Genomic DNA, 15,576 nt, shown 5'->3' on the forward strand with positions numbered 1-15,576 from the left:
CCCTCCCGTTGGTGTAGGTATTGTCTACACTGAAGCGCTATGCTGTAGCATTTCAAGTGTAGACAACCCCTGAGAAAATAGAGGAAAAAATATTTTGCCCAATACCTTTCACTTATACTGATCCTCAGTGTGACTTGTAACAATGGTAGGTAAAAAATGATTGTCAGAAATACTATTTTTTGTCTAATATTATTTAATGTCTATGAAAGGAATATTTTGGTTATTTTTCAGAGCTGCTAAAGCTAAGGATGGATTATCAATCTGAACCTAAAATTTTCTGGGATTATTTGTGGCAGTTGTTACAACCTTAAATTTATTTAAATGATTTTGTTGTTAAAGTTATATATTGTCTTTTCCTGTATCACATACTGTATGTCTCTACTGGCCATTTTAACACAGAGTGAAATCCTGGTTTCATGGAAGTCAGTGGAAAAAAGTGGATTTCCATGGAACCAGTATTCAAATCTTATTTTTAATTATGATGGAGCTAATCCTGCAGTTCTTACTCAAGGAAAACTCCCATTGACCTTAATGGGGCATTTGCATGAATAAGGTCTGCAGGTCAGGCTCCTAAGTGGATGCTTGATTAGATTCAGCATAACAAAGGTCTGCAACATGACGACACTACAGTTACAAGAAATCATTAGAATGAGAGTGCTGTATGATATGTACTGTATAAGCTAAATATTCAGGCTGATTGATAAAGGTGGACAGTACCTAGCAAAAAGTGAAGTCACAAAAACCCACTTCTGTGTGTTTTTTACAAATTCTATTAATCCCATGTAGTATTAGCTTGGGAAAATGAGGGCACATGGAAAATAGTTTCGTTGGCTGAAAGGGACTCAAAAGGTCAGATGGAAGTTTACAGACTGGCCAGCTAGAGTGCTTGGACATTCAGTTTTTGTAATGTTTAGCTCACAATGCAATAACAATAGAAACAGAACATACCATCAGAAGATAAACATGCACTGTAAAACAATATGCACCATTTCCTAGAATCTTCAGGACATAGCCATGTTCCATGTGCCTTTATTCAGAGCACAACTAAGTGACTTTATCGCTTGTGTATTATCCCCCCCCCAAAAAAGATATTTTCCATCTAGCCATCAAATAGCCTGAAAGTATGAATGTTGATCTACAAAGCTTGAACATCTGGGCATAGTATCTTAAAATGAGCTTGAATCGAATTTCATAACAGATACTTATCTACTTTTCTTCTGATTTTGTTGCCATGGTGTAAATTAAATTAAGTATCTTATTAAATGAAGGAAAAATATGAAAAACACTAATTTCAATAATTTTGTTCGCTTTATGATTTTAGGGAGAATGTAGTTTCACTATTGTTTTTATTGTATTCACAGTGTGTATCTTTTGCCTAACCCTGTAAATTTTGAAATGTAACTACTGTAACCTAGAATGAATAAATATAAATAGTAATAAAATGTTTCTTGTTACTAAATTATAGACAATGGGCAAGATTTTTTTCCTCTCATTTGGGAATCATTTTATTGTTCAGCTAGTCTGGTTCAATGCCACTTGAACCATGCATGTGTTATGAAACTGTTGTTCTGACTCATGTCTTGAGTAATATCAAACTTGTATTGTGTTTTTTAAAACAAAAAAAAGTATCTATCCAGTCCAAACTCTTTACATTAAAAAAAAAAAAAAATCCTTCTATGGAGTCAGAGGCATTATCGGCTCTCCGAGCTCTGGTCAAGTGTAGGTAGTCTCTTGGTCTATCCAAGGCCGTGATCAAGTGTCTTGATGTTTTTGGTCTTTTGGCCTCGAGATGAAAACCTTGTCTTTGTTTCTGGGACCTTGAAGTGAAAAAATTCTATATTGCCTAAAATTAATGTTGCAAGTCATGTAGGGCAATATTCTTAAGCATAACCTATGTTATATGTTCTTTGGCCTATGTTATGCAGGAGGTCAGACTAGATGATTCTAATGATCTTTTGGTCTTAAAAACTGTAAATCTATGAAATGCCACTTTTTTAAAATTTTGGTGTAACTCCATGGATGTAAACGAAGTTACCTTGGATTTATACCCGATATAAATGAGAGCAGAATCTGACCTTTTATTCTTGCGGGTTTTTTCTTTTAAATTTTTTAATATTCTCCTCACGTGATAGATACAAAAAAATTAAACCTCTGTTGTGGGGTAATGCAGTTCAAATACTACAAAGCATTATGAATACCCATAAATAAGATCCAAAAGTATTGCTGTATTGCTAGAATAAAAGAAGTCTTATCTTTATTGGTTTGCCATTAACAGAGTGCCTCTCCTACTTCTTTGTCACTCTTTTTTTAATTTTTGTTTCAAGAAAATACTCTGAAGCTAATTTTTTTTAACCATTAGTAATTTACTGTTTAGAACTATTCCAGCATCCTGATTGGAGTGATCGACTAGGACTCAGGAAACCTATTCCCAGCTTGGCTGCTGGTTGACCTTGGGCAAGTCACGGCTGTGTGCCTCAGTTCTCTAGTCTATAAGATGGAGATAATGATGCTTACATCCTTTGTAAAGCGATTTGAGATCTTCTGATGAAAAGCACTTTGAGAGATTGTTTTACCTGTTTTATATATAAAAATGTAGTGGCTAAATTCTCCCTACAGCATTAGTTAGTTAGTGTTTGCTTCCTGTCCTAAATTTCTACAGTATTATGTGTGTCGATAAACAGCTGTTGGGTTTCATCACAAAAAGGCTGAATTTTATATACAACAATCATCACCCACCACTGAAATTTTAATTCTGCCACCCGTGCTCAGGCTCAGTACCATTTCAGCGGGACTTAGAGAGCAAGGGTGGCTGAATTTGGCCCAAAGTGTTTTGGGATCCAGCAGGGAGAGCGGCACTATAAGTGATTAGTAAACATGAGTGAGATAGTGAACTAACTATATTGCAAACTTAAAAATATAAAAATTTGACAATTGAGGCCTGAGCCTGATTTTACACTGGTTGAAATTCCATTGACGCTGGTGTAGACAATTCTGATTTGCATCAGTGTAGGTGAGAACAGACTCAGACCCTTGATGTTTTTATGCCAGGGATGGCCTCTGCCTTTGAAAGGAAAAAAATGGTCTCTGTTTTTTGCAGCATTAATATTAAATGTCAACAGCTGTATTTTGCTGCTGATGTATGTTAACTTTTAGACTTGTCTTTTCCCGTGTGTTTATTGCATTAATCATGGATTTAAGTTTTCCACCAATTTAGCTTTTTAAGCATTTCTCCTAAATTGAGTCTCAATAAGTCTGATTTTTAAAAAGAGAAAAAAATTGTTTAGCTTTTGTCAGCTGACTAAAAATATTCCTGTTTCTTTCATGTGGAATATCATTTCTGATTGTGCCAGAGTCTGCTTTAATAACTCTGTGCCTTTTGAATTCCCTTTACTCAATCCACTCCTTCGAAAGAGTAGCCTAATTCTTGTGAGAAAACTGGAAAAAGTAAGTGTGTTGAATTTGTTCCTTTAATCCTTTTCATAAGGATATTTGTAATAAAAACAGAATTTTTCTTCAGTAAAGTTAATTGTTATTCCCTACCTAGAGTCAATAGGAAGGGGACGTGGCCAGGACATCTTATTGCCCTTATATAAATCCATGGTACACCCACATCTTGAATACTGCGTACAGATGTGGTGGTCTCATCTCAAAAAAGATATACTGGCATTAGAAAAAGTTCAGAAAAGGGCAACTAAAATGATTAGGGGTTTGGAATGGGTCCCATATGAGGAGAGATTAATGAGGCTAGGACTTTTCAGCTTGGAAAAGAGGAGACTAAGGGGGGATATGATAGAGGTATATAAAATCATGAGTGGTGTGGAGAAAGTGAATAAGGAAAAGTTATTTACTTGTTCCCATAATATAAGAACTAGGGCCCACCAAATGAAATTAATAGGCAGCAGGTTTAAAACAAATAAAAGGAAGTTCTTCTTCGCACAGCGCACAGTTAACCTGTGGAACTCCTTGCCTGAAGAGGTTGTGAAGGCTAGGACTATAACAGGGTTTAAAAGAGAACTAGATAAATTCATGGAGGTTAAGTCCATTAATGGCTATTAGCCAGGATGGGTATGGAATTGTGTCCCTAGCCTCTGTGTCAAAAGGTGGAGATGGATGGCAGGAGAGAGATCACTTGATCATTACCTGTTAGGTTCACTCCCTCTGGGACACCTGGCATTGGCCACTGTCGGTAGACAGGATACTGGGCTGGATGGACCTTTGGTCTGACCCAGTATGGCCGTTCTTATGTTCTGATGTCCTGATTTTTCTGGTGCTATATTGTAGTTTTGCATTGCACCACTAGTGTAAACTGGCCCTAAAGCTGGCAGAACTGGCTTGTAAGGAGGAGGCGGGGGGAATCCATCAGTGGTGTGGAGCTAGCGTGGGAGCCCTTATGCAACTCCCACTTCTGCTGGGAAAAGAGAGCCAGCTTGAAGGAAAGGGGATGTGGCCAGGACATCTCATACTGTGCCAGTTTTTGGGTGCAATTTTGGCTGCAGCTGAGTCATATCCGCCAGGCTGCCCTAACCTAGTGCAAGAGCTTCATAAGCACCCTCAATCTCCAGTCTGGGTGAACTTTGCCCTTGTGCAGAGAACCAACACAAGGCCAATGCAGTAAGACCCAGATTCTCAAAGTACTTGTGCTCCGACTTCAATTGAAATGGGTATTTGCAGTGGTGGTGCATCTATGTTGGTCCCAGGATATTAGAGAGACAAAGTCGGTGAGGTAATATCTTTTATTGGACCAATTTCTGTTGGTGAAAGAGAGAAGCTTTCAAGTTTCACAGAGCTGTTCTTTGGTCATTGAAATCAATGGGCGTTAGGAGCTTAAATACCTTTGAGGTTCTGGGCCTCAGCCCTCAATATAAAGTGTAAGGGAGATTTAAATAGTGCATAGATCTTTTGTCCCTTTGCAGAGGGTGCACTAATGTCACCCTTTGTGCTTATCAGCTGCACCGCAGGATCTAGCCCATAACTTTTTCTTTATCCAGATTGTGATGGCAAATGCCAAATTGACAGCCCTAACCTAGAGAATTCTTTTTATCCATTTGAAAGAAGTACAGCACTGACAGTAGCACTGTTAGCTTCCCCATGCTGCCCTGTTCCTTGCCATGGATGAGGGCATGGAGTTCGTCAAGGTTGCCATCAAGGATTCCATTTGTAATGGTGGCTTTGGTCATGTGTATGTCTGTCTCCTAGGAAATCAGACTGAAAACATCAGCTCTTTTAACATAGGCCACTGACAGCTATCCAATTGCAGCAACTTTCAGTCTGTGCCAATATGAACTGGATTTAAAACGGCTACCGAGGGGGGAAATGCTACATATCACTGTACAAATCTTCTAAGTGCTCTAGTCCTTCTAGAGTTCTTTTTAAGGAGAAAGTCTTGGGTTGGTTGTTTTTGTTTTGTTTTTTAAAAGGGCATCACAGTTTTTCAATAAGGTGTATATTCTAGCTTCACGCATGCTGACAATCTCAGGGTTTTGCTCCAGTCTTGCAGTCATTAAGTTGGCGTAATCAGTCATTCACTGATGATAGGTTTAGATAGCCCTGATATTCACGGCAGCTTTTGTTTCCAAATCTGATTTTGAAAGGCAAGACTGAGAAAAGCAAAAATCTCTCTCTTTTTGTGGATGATTTGTAAATAGTCCGCTTGTGATTATGTGGATTTTAAAGATCCTTTAATGGTGGCTGTCAAATTGACAAAATTACTGTACAGTAATGTAAATTATATTGAAGATATTTGTCTGTTTGATGTATACTAAATTTAAGCTAAGTTATAAGGTGTGCTGTTTGGAAGTGTGGAAGATACAAGAGTGGAGCTACAGATAACAAGTTTATGCTTGTATTTCCTACTGATGAAGACTTTCACACACGTTATTTCTATGGGTAGGTGAAGAGAATATCACTCTGCATGTATATACATTTATTATACATTTTTGCATGATTATACATGTAGGAGTGGTACAATTTTGACTTGAGACTTTTGATGCCATTTTCCAACTATAATTTGACTCGTGTAGACATGCCTACTTTAATTTAAATTTGGCTTCTGCTCTTAGAAAGATTAGTAATAACCAAAAGAGAAACCAAACATTGAAGGATTTATACACAGCTCCTTAAATTTTAGATAACATTCTTACTGAAAACATGGTCAAATAGTCAATATTGTACTTGACCCTCGTATCTTCTGCACTCAAGTATTTATTTTTATAGATCACACAATATATTGATACCATATCACACTGAACTCTGATGATAAGACTGTGAAAATATGCCTTTGCATCATTCAATTATATTGTAAATTCTGCATGTAATTTAGTCTAAAATGTGCAAAAAAAACTTCAAAAACAACCAATTTAACCATAAAGTTGGTAATCTTGTACTTTGGATTTGCCTTTTTAAAAGAAAACAGTTGTCTTTCCACTAGTCATCAGGATTTTTTCCCCAGTAATAATCATCAGTATTTCATGTTGTGACATATTTGCTCTTTTATACATTGGCATTTAACTATCCATTTATTTTTACGTTGGGTCTGTTTTGAATTTGTAATGTAACAACTTTGTTTTATGAAACTGATGTTGGGGGCCGTTCTGACTTGAAATGGTTTGTGATTTTTTTCATGTCAGGTTGCAGAACTGATCTTCAGCACAGTTTAAGCAAGATTCCTTCATAATGTGCTTTAGTGAAGTGGGTAACTGCAGAATAAGAATTCTTTAAAATTATTGTGTTGGATGATTTTCTGAAGGATTAAGTTAAAAACAAAACAAGCTCTGGTGGAATAAGTCGTGCAGTGACCCAAGTTTTAAGCTTTAATTATACACTATCTTTTTTTCTTCAGTGCCAAACACTTTTCATGTTATGCCCCTAAATAAGCCGGAGTTTCCTGAAACAAATGTTTCTTTTAGAGAACTGCTTTTTTTATTTGTATTTTAGTTGTTTTATAATTTAGAAGGTTCTATATGACAAAAGTAGTAGTAGCCTTGTCAATGTATCCTATTCCTACTGCAAATAAAAGCTATGCTATGCTGACATCAGCCGAGTCTTGATCCAGGATATTCAGATATTTGTACATGTGCCACTCAAAGGCATTATTCCTTTGGAGGAAATATTGGCCCTGTTGAAGTCAATGGGAGTTTTACAGTTGATTTCAATGGAGCGAAGATTTCATCCTTTACAATGCCTTCAAAACTGTCTAGATCAGTTAATTAGAGCTATTAAGGGACGCAGGCTTTTTTGAATGAAAACAGGGACTTTCTTAATGATTATTTATTCTTCTGCTTCCATATGACCCTTTAAATTGAATTTGATTTTATTTTGAGGATGGGCTGCTTCTGATACCCCCTCAAGCTACACGTTATTTTCATCCCTCAAGGAAAGAAAATGGGCATTTGGCATATGGTGCCCACCGCTATGCAAGAAAACAAAGCAAAGCAAAAACACCGCCCCCCCCCCCCAAAAAAAACCCTCTTCTTGCTGCAAAATCCTGAAAGTTTACATCTTCCCCCCACCCCTTGGTGGTGGTAGATTCATACTGTGAAAACACGGTGCTAAAAGCATACTTGTCGCTTTGCTTTGCTTTTAAGAGAAAACTCTGCCTGAAAGGGTATTATTCATGTGTATATTTTTACCTTTTTTTTGCACTTGTATATGAAAAAAGCCACTGCAGTTTTGACAAATGCCAGTGTCCTTGGCAGATGGATTTTATGTAAGGAAACTTGCCTGGTGTTAGATGTATTGTAGTTTGATCAGTTACAAAAAAAAGTAGTTAGTTTTATCCAAATTAACCCCTAAAAAATGTAAGCTGTCATTTGAATTAGGTACAATTCCATAAACATTTTCTCTTGCCATACTTAATGTCCCGTCATTCAGAATATTATTTCTTTCCTTAAACTTATCCGTTTTAGTGTTATAAATGTAACATTGTTAAATATGGAGAATTTTGCTGGGTTAATGTAAAGTATAATATGTAATTAGCAGATATGAGAGGGCAAGCTTAAATGGATGGTTATTCTGTATCTTTTCTATTTATGCAAAACTTAAAATGCCTCTGGTGTCAGACTTCATTCCTCCAGTTGAAATTTAATTGTTAACATACGTGACTCTGACTGTTCCTTGAGGACATATTTAGGAAGATGTGATGATTCTAGAGCTAGAGATTTGTTTTAAAAGTGTCTTTCACAACATGCATTCATCTTATGTCCATTGCTTTTCCTTTCCTCCTCAGATGGACCTCCAGTTGTAGCTCATTATGATATATCGGACACAAACTCTGACTCTGAAGTGGTAAATGTGGACAATCTATTGGCGGCTGCAGTAGTTCAAGAGCACAATAATTCTGTAGGAAACCAGGACACAGGAGCTACCTGGAGGACCAGAGGTCTGCTAGGGGAACTGAATGCTGATACAGGTTTGTCTAAATTAACCTCCTTCTCTGATGCTGTAGCATGTATGTGGCCTGACACCAGTTATAAAAAGTATAGAATAGTACAGATCAGGTATAAAAGGTTATGTTGAAGAAACGTGTGTCCTGAATGTACTTGGTTCTTATTTAGGGACAGATTCTGCCATCCTGTCTCATGCTGAGTAGTCTGTTACTCTGTGACTCGTTCCATTGAAATCAATGGAGGGACTGCCCATGCCTGGTCTGTACTACCAAGTTACATTGATGTAAATCACCTTGCACCGACCTATTTGTGCATGTGTCTGTGCTCAAATTTGCCTCTGGCCGACATAAGCGCCCTGTTACAGCGACACAATAAAACTACCTCCAGGAATCCAAAGGTTGCGTAGCTACTGCTTGTCATCCCATACCTGCGTTACAATGCGATCCCACTTGTCAGGGCTCATTTCTAGGCCCCAGAAGGCTGCGCTCCACTGTCTGCAGCAGCTCTGTGAATGCTACCAACAACCTTGAATTGTTTTTTGCTATGTCCCTCAGCAAACTGTCCTTGAAGACATCCTCATGTCCCCAGTTGTTGTGGTACTTCCTGCGGGTCTGCAAGTACAGGAGAATTATGCATCCTGTATTTTCAACGTTCATGAGAGTAGTGCAGAGCTCTGCAGGCTCCATGCTTCTTTCAGAAGTAGCGGAGATGGAAAAATGCTGCATGGGTTTGTGGGATTTTAAAAAGTGTGAAAATTATGGGATATGGATGGCATTATGGGATGGAGAAAGTTGAATGCTGGGAACTTACCCAGGGATCTAGGAGCTAGGGATTATGTCATTTCTATCCCACCAACCCATTGCAAAAATTTCCCAAAAGGCAATGCACTGGATGGTGGCACGTGGCACACTGGGATACTAACCTGTGGTGCACTGCACTTTACATCCACACAAGCACTCCTAATGAGTATGACACAAGCTGCCAAGTGTGCACACACATGAGCAATGTACAAACTTAGGCGGATATATGCTGACATCATCATGCTTTGACCACAGTTAGTAGCTTGGAAATTGCCTACTGACATAGGATGTGATCAGCTACAAATGAAGACAGCTGGAATCAGTTTCCAGGGGAAACTGAATCAGGCCTGTGAGTACTATGTTAGATATACTCCACGCTATCTGTAACCATAAAGTTCAGATCCCAGCAGGGTCAAACTCAACCCTTCAATCTTCCAAGGTAAATAAAATAACTCCCATGAAACGTACTATATATAGGTCTTTTGGATGACACCGTTGAGAGCTAAGAACTCGAGTCTGCAAGATGCTGAGCACCTTTGCCCCAATCTAGCCAAGCACTTAAACATGTACTTAGCTTTAAGTACTTAAGTAGTCCCTTTAAAACCAATAGACTAATCATGTGAGTAAAATTAAGTATGTGCTTAAGTGCTTGGCTGGATCAGAGCCAGAATCCCAGCGTCTTGCAAGGTTCAAGCCCTAGGTGATCAATCCTGAAAACACTTTTACTCCTACTTTGATTTAAGAATCGGTCTACTCATGGTACTATGCACTATAATTAGTCGTAAGAGTTTGCAGGTTTGGGACCTAACCAGATCCTCCCTTTGAAAGCAGTGGCAGTTAGGCACCTAAATATCTTTGAGGATCTGGGCCTTATATCCTGTGTGTGCACATGGACACTAAAGATCCTAAAAGTTTGCCCCTGTGTTTTTATGCCAAAATTCCCCCTTCGCCTTACAATTCACCAAAGACCTGGTTGCATTTCAATGCTCTATGAAGGAATTCCAGTATTTATATAGTTTTTAAAGCACTATGGGGAGCTTGGATGGAAGAAGCTGTAGAAATGCAACATGTATACCTTTTTTTTTTTTTTTTTTTAATCACAAGGAAAAATTTATTAGTACTTAGAAAAATGCCTGACTCTGATTTATCTCATCGCAAAACTGCTGGGAATCTGTTCTCTTCCCCCATCCCCAAAACAATGCTTGGAACCTTAAAACTGAAGTCTGCTTTTTCTGACATCCTGCATGCAGACTAGCCTTGTTGTTGAATGGTTGGCTGTGTTGAGCTATAACTTTTTTTCTCCTAAAAAACCAACCAGCCAACGCACCATTGAATCATCTGGTTTGAGAAAAATAATCACATCTCAAGAAATTACATGGATCTTGCAAACAGGTGGAAGGTCATGAGGGAGTCAGATTTTGGACCTACTCCTCTTATTGTCCCCTTAATATCAAAATTACTTATTCCCTCTTATTGCCCACATTTCCAAACACGTCACGGAGAATGGGCCAAATCCACTTCAAGTCAGAGTGGGCAGTGGGAAGTGTTGAATGGGATGGGATGATAGAGGTGAATGGCTTCCATTTACCTCAATGGGCAGTTGACACAGGAACCTAATGATGACAATTTAAATGTCACCATTTATTGTTTCACTACAGATCATTTTAGCAGAACTAAGCTAATGCTTATCCATTGTTGTTGGATATAGTGGTAGATATTTAGTCAGAGAGCTTAAGGCCAGAAGGGACCACTGGATCATCTAGTCTGTATATCGCCACCCCCCAGCAGCCACACATTAAACCCAGCAACTGAAATTAGACCAAAGTATTACAGCTCACAGGAGACTAGACGAGATGTGCCACAGGGAGAGACTAGGACAGAGGTGCCTGAAAGGCAGAGGCCCTTGCAGTGGTAAGGACATGGTTAAGTGAGATATACCCAGATAACCCGGGTAAGTGACCTGCACCCACATGCTTTAGAGGAAGGTGGAAAACCTCCAACGTAACTGCCACATATAGCATTGTTAGATCCTGAACATGTGAGCAAGAACCAGCCAGCTTGGTGCCACTTCAGACCCTTGGCCCACCCTGGCCATTTGTGTTTGTGACACAATGCAATGAGGCAGGTAGTCGCTGTCAATGTTTGCTGGAGAAGGTAATAAGTAATTCAAACATCCCTTTCTCTAAGTTGAAAGTCACTACTGCTCTTGCCTAAAATGGGGATGGAAAGAAGAGAAGTATTCCTTCCTCAGTCCCAGAAACCTTAACTGCTTCTTGGGGACAGCTCCAAAATGTCTGTTCCCATAGCCAAGTGTCCCCTATCGAATTATTGAATCCTCCAGCTTTTCCCAGGCAAATTCAGTGATGCAGTTATCTTTGTCAACAAAAAATCTGCAGCACATTGAACATTTGGGGGCAGCATAACATGGACTGAATTGAATATAAAAATAAATAATACATGGTGTAGTGGATTGGACTAGGGGCGTAGAGAGGGGAGAAACAGAGAAGTAAGCGGGTTTGGGGTAGGTAGTATGGCATAAATCCAGCATCCTTACTGCATATTTAGGTCTTGAGCTGCATAGGACATGGGGATTTGGCTGTACTGATGGCATGAGAGTCTGAAGCTTTGGCCTTCCTTATGCAGTGATTTTAAAATGTATCTTCAAGGCAGATGAATACAAATGGTCAGTCTCTTAGCGCACACTAGTGCAAATATTGTTCACAAATCCACCCATGAAGATGAAGCCAGTGGAAAACTAGAAAATGTTGAAGTGATGTTGTCTGCATTCTGGTGGAAACATCCTATAAATGCAATCTATTTTCTGTATTTAAAAAGTCGAAGATACTTTTGGACTAATCTGAGCTGTCAAGGGCTTTCTTTTCTTTGTCCTAATAATGGTGGTAAAACCAGCCACCTGAAGCATTTCCATTTTCTTCTTGTGAGTCCTGAGCTACTCTGCAGTGTCAGTCAGGCTCCAGGAAAGACAGCTGCTTGAAACTTCTCCAAAGAAGCAGGACTAACACAAGTGCATAAAATATAAGTTGGTTAACATAGACTCTTGATTAACTTAAGTTAGTGATGTCCACTAAAGCCCTTGAAGATGAGAAGACCGGTCTGTGAATCAATTTGACGTTCTTTTCACTGAACTCAGTGGCTGGGTATCGAGCCCTTCATCATCTTCTAGCATTAGTCTCAATTTTATGGGGTTGGCTCTTCAAGTCTGTCTTCTCCATTCCAGTCCATGTTGAAGCAGTTCCTTGGAAACTCCACAGCACGGCAGGCCTTACGTAGGGGCAAACTGGGCGAAAGCCCAGGGAGCTTTTATAAACGGGGCACCTCCGGAGGAGGGGTGGTACTCCTCCTGCTGCTCTGCTGGCATCTGCAGCCCCACGGCACTGCCCCCTGCCTTGGAGCTGCCCCTGGCCAACTGCTCCTGGGAGCTTCTCGTTTGCTGTACGGGGTGTGTGTGCTGTTGTCAGGGTGTCCCTCCCCCTCCTCCCTCCAGCCCATGTACTCCATCTCTGCAGAGCGGGGTGTGTGAGGACAGGGATCACCAAGAGAGGGATGGCTCTGCGAGCGGCTGCTGCTGTGTCTGAAGGAGCTTTCTTTCAGGCTGGTGAGTGTCGCTCTCTTAAAGGGGCAGCGCCTGGTCTCGCACTCCCCCAGCTCACACACGCGCTCTCTTTCACACTCACTCCCCAACACATACTTCTATTGTTGTTACTTGTTGGTACTTCCTGTAATGCGCATATGTTCTCTGTAATTTTATTTGTTCAAAGTGCTGTTATTTTAGTTTTTTGACTGGTCTGTGCATTTTATAATTTTATTTCTCTCTCTTGCTTAAATTTAATTCTTTGAGTAGTGAGTTCTAAAATGCCTAACCTGTCCTGGCTGGAGTAATTATCATTATTACTTTTATTATCATATTTTGCTTTGTCATTCATTATTTAAAGTGCTGCAATCAAATAATAGTATCCTTCTAGAATGTAACTTTAGCTTGTACTAACCTTAGCAGTTTTAATGTTAAAAATCATTAGCTAAACACATAACTTTAGACACTGGACAGATGAAGGTTGCTTATTTTCAAATTGTATTTTTAGTTATATCTGTAAAATAACTTAAAATTTGCATAAAAATAAATGCAGTTCCAACTATGATACCAATAGCAATGATGGAATCAAATGTTAGTGAGTCACATACATGACTGTGATCGGTAAACATAAATGCCAAAATAATTAGAAAAATTCCCTTTCTTAATAAAAGAGGAAAAAACCCTTAATCACATATGTTAAAATTGTTTTTAGTGAAAAACAGTTGACTAAAATAGAGTAGATAATGGCAGTAACACAGATTTTAAGCGGATTTTATTTATTTTTATGTATCTCTAATAAAGATAGTGTACAAAGTATCAAACGTGTGTTTCTGATATCTGTGTTAAAGCTCTAGCACTGATACCTCAAGATTTGGGATTGGGAATATTTTGCTGTAGTATCTCATTATTCTAATTTTACACGTAAACTTTAAACATGGCTTTCACTGGAGTTTGTATATATTTTTTCTTTATATTCTAAGTTATCTGCAAAACCTTAGAGATTTCAGGTGCCTAAGTAGTCCCTAGAATCATGGTTAAAGTCCCCCCCACCCCCCCAAATCTGAAATGGCGCTCTGGGTGAGCCAGGAGGGCCATGGGCTCTGGCAAGCTACAGCCCCCATGTGACAGCACAAAGCCCGCCTTGAGCCACATGCTGAGCATCGGGTACCACAAGCCACAGCAGCAGTGCAGAAAGGTGGCAATACACCATATACCAGGCCACCCTTACTTCTGCAGCCGCTGCAAAGTGGTTATTACGGAAGTATTTTGCAATTTCAAGAACATTAGCCTTTATTTCTGGAACAGTGAGATCTTTGGCTAGGAGGTGCATCAAATGAGCACTGCAACCGTATGTTGTTAGCTTGGGACTCTCTTCTAAATTTCTTCTCATCTTGGATACATTTGCAGCATTGTCTGTGACCAAGCTGCATACTAGACATTTGAATTTTTTTCACCGTTTCTCGTTTTTACTGCTGCTACTTGTAAGTATTCTGCTATGTGTGCATTTCCTGATGTATCAATTGTTTCTGTAGGGAAGACATTCCCTTCTTCTGTTGTCACACAAGCACATACAACAGGATCATTGTGGACATTGCTCCACCCATCAAGACTCAGGTTAACAATTTCACCCTCTAGACCTTTTGCACACTGCTCAGTTTCTCTTTCATACACTTTATCCAACAATTTATCTGGGATAGCTCAGTGGTTTGAGCATTGGCCTGCTAAACCCAGGGTTGTGAGTTTAATCCTTGAGGTGGACCATTTAGGGATCTGGGGCAAAACTCTGTCTGGGGATTGGTTCTGATTTGAGCAGGGGGTTGGACTAGATGACCTCCTGAGGTCCTTTCCAACCCTGTGATATTCTATGATTCTATGACATCTGCTCTGTTGGGTGGACTGTATCCTGGTCTTAATGACTGAACCATGTTAATGAAGTGTGGGTTCTCAATCATACAGAAAGGAGAGTTTGTTGCATAAACAAACCGGGCAATTTTTTCATCAATTACCTCTTTTTGTAGTCTGCTGGTTCTTACACAAATTTCTCTATGGTTGTTTCTGGATGATGGAGATTTTTTTTCCGTTTTGCTACAGGTGATATACTGTGGTTATGTGACATACATGATGTGACTGAAACACTATCATTGGCAGATAACTCAAACTGTAGAAAATGATGGTGATATTGAAGGTGGATAGTCTTCAGAATCCTGTATGTTGAGGATGGATTGTCCTAAACAAAATAAGTCAATGCAGTTATTTAATTATTATTACCATACTGCTCATTTAGTAGTACTCATTTCATTCACTGACACTCAGTACTCCTTTTAAAGGTGAAATTGTAAAAGGAAGATCTGCCTATTTCAGCTATTTATTTTTTATCACAACTGCATCTAAAATGATAGTACCATAGAGTAGCAACTATATTTTTTGCTCAAACGTGAGAATTCAAAAATAGTCCAGAAGGAAGACAGGCAGTCCTTAAGAAAGAAGTATGAAATAAAAAAGTTTACGAACCTGAAGATCCTGCATGTTCAGACATGTTCCTTTCATCATCTTCAATGATGTTGTTTCATTTGGGCAACCAGGTCTTGCATTTCTTTGTTGCACTGTTTGCATTTTGCATGCACGCTGTCTTACCCACAGCTAGAGGAACTTCATTAAAATATTCCCAAACTGGGTCTCTTTTGTGGCCTGCTGCCATTATAGGTTTTCCCTTCTAGTGAGAGAATGGTATGGTAGATCTCAAATCAATGAAGGCTACACTTAGACCTCAAGACTTCTGCAATATGCTGCTCAAACAGTT

General features: G+C 39.2%; 1 protein-coding gene across 2 annotated transcripts in view; it reads left to right on the forward strand.

The window, feature by feature from the left end:
• ARK2N (arkadia (RNF111) N-terminal like PKA signaling regulator 2N) overlaps positions 1–15,576 on the forward strand; it is a 57,076-nt gene that overhangs the window by 14,413 nt on the left and 27,087 nt on the right. The window contains exon 2 of one of the 2 annotated variants that reach the window (XM_065406821.1): positions 8,225–8,407. The exons of the other annotated variant lie outside the window; for it this stretch is intronic. Within the exon in view, the coding sequence (XP_065262893.1) occupies positions 8,225–8,407 (183 nt within the window). The remainder of the gene's footprint in view (positions 1–8,224; positions 8,408–15,576) is intronic. 2 annotated transcript variants of the gene reach the window in all.

The sequence above is a fragment of the Emys orbicularis genome, chromosome 6, assembly GCF_028017835.1.
Source record: "Emys orbicularis isolate rEmyOrb1 chromosome 6, rEmyOrb1.hap1, whole genome shotgun sequence".
Lineage (NCBI taxonomy): Eukaryota > Metazoa > Chordata > Testudines > Emydidae > Emys > Emys orbicularis.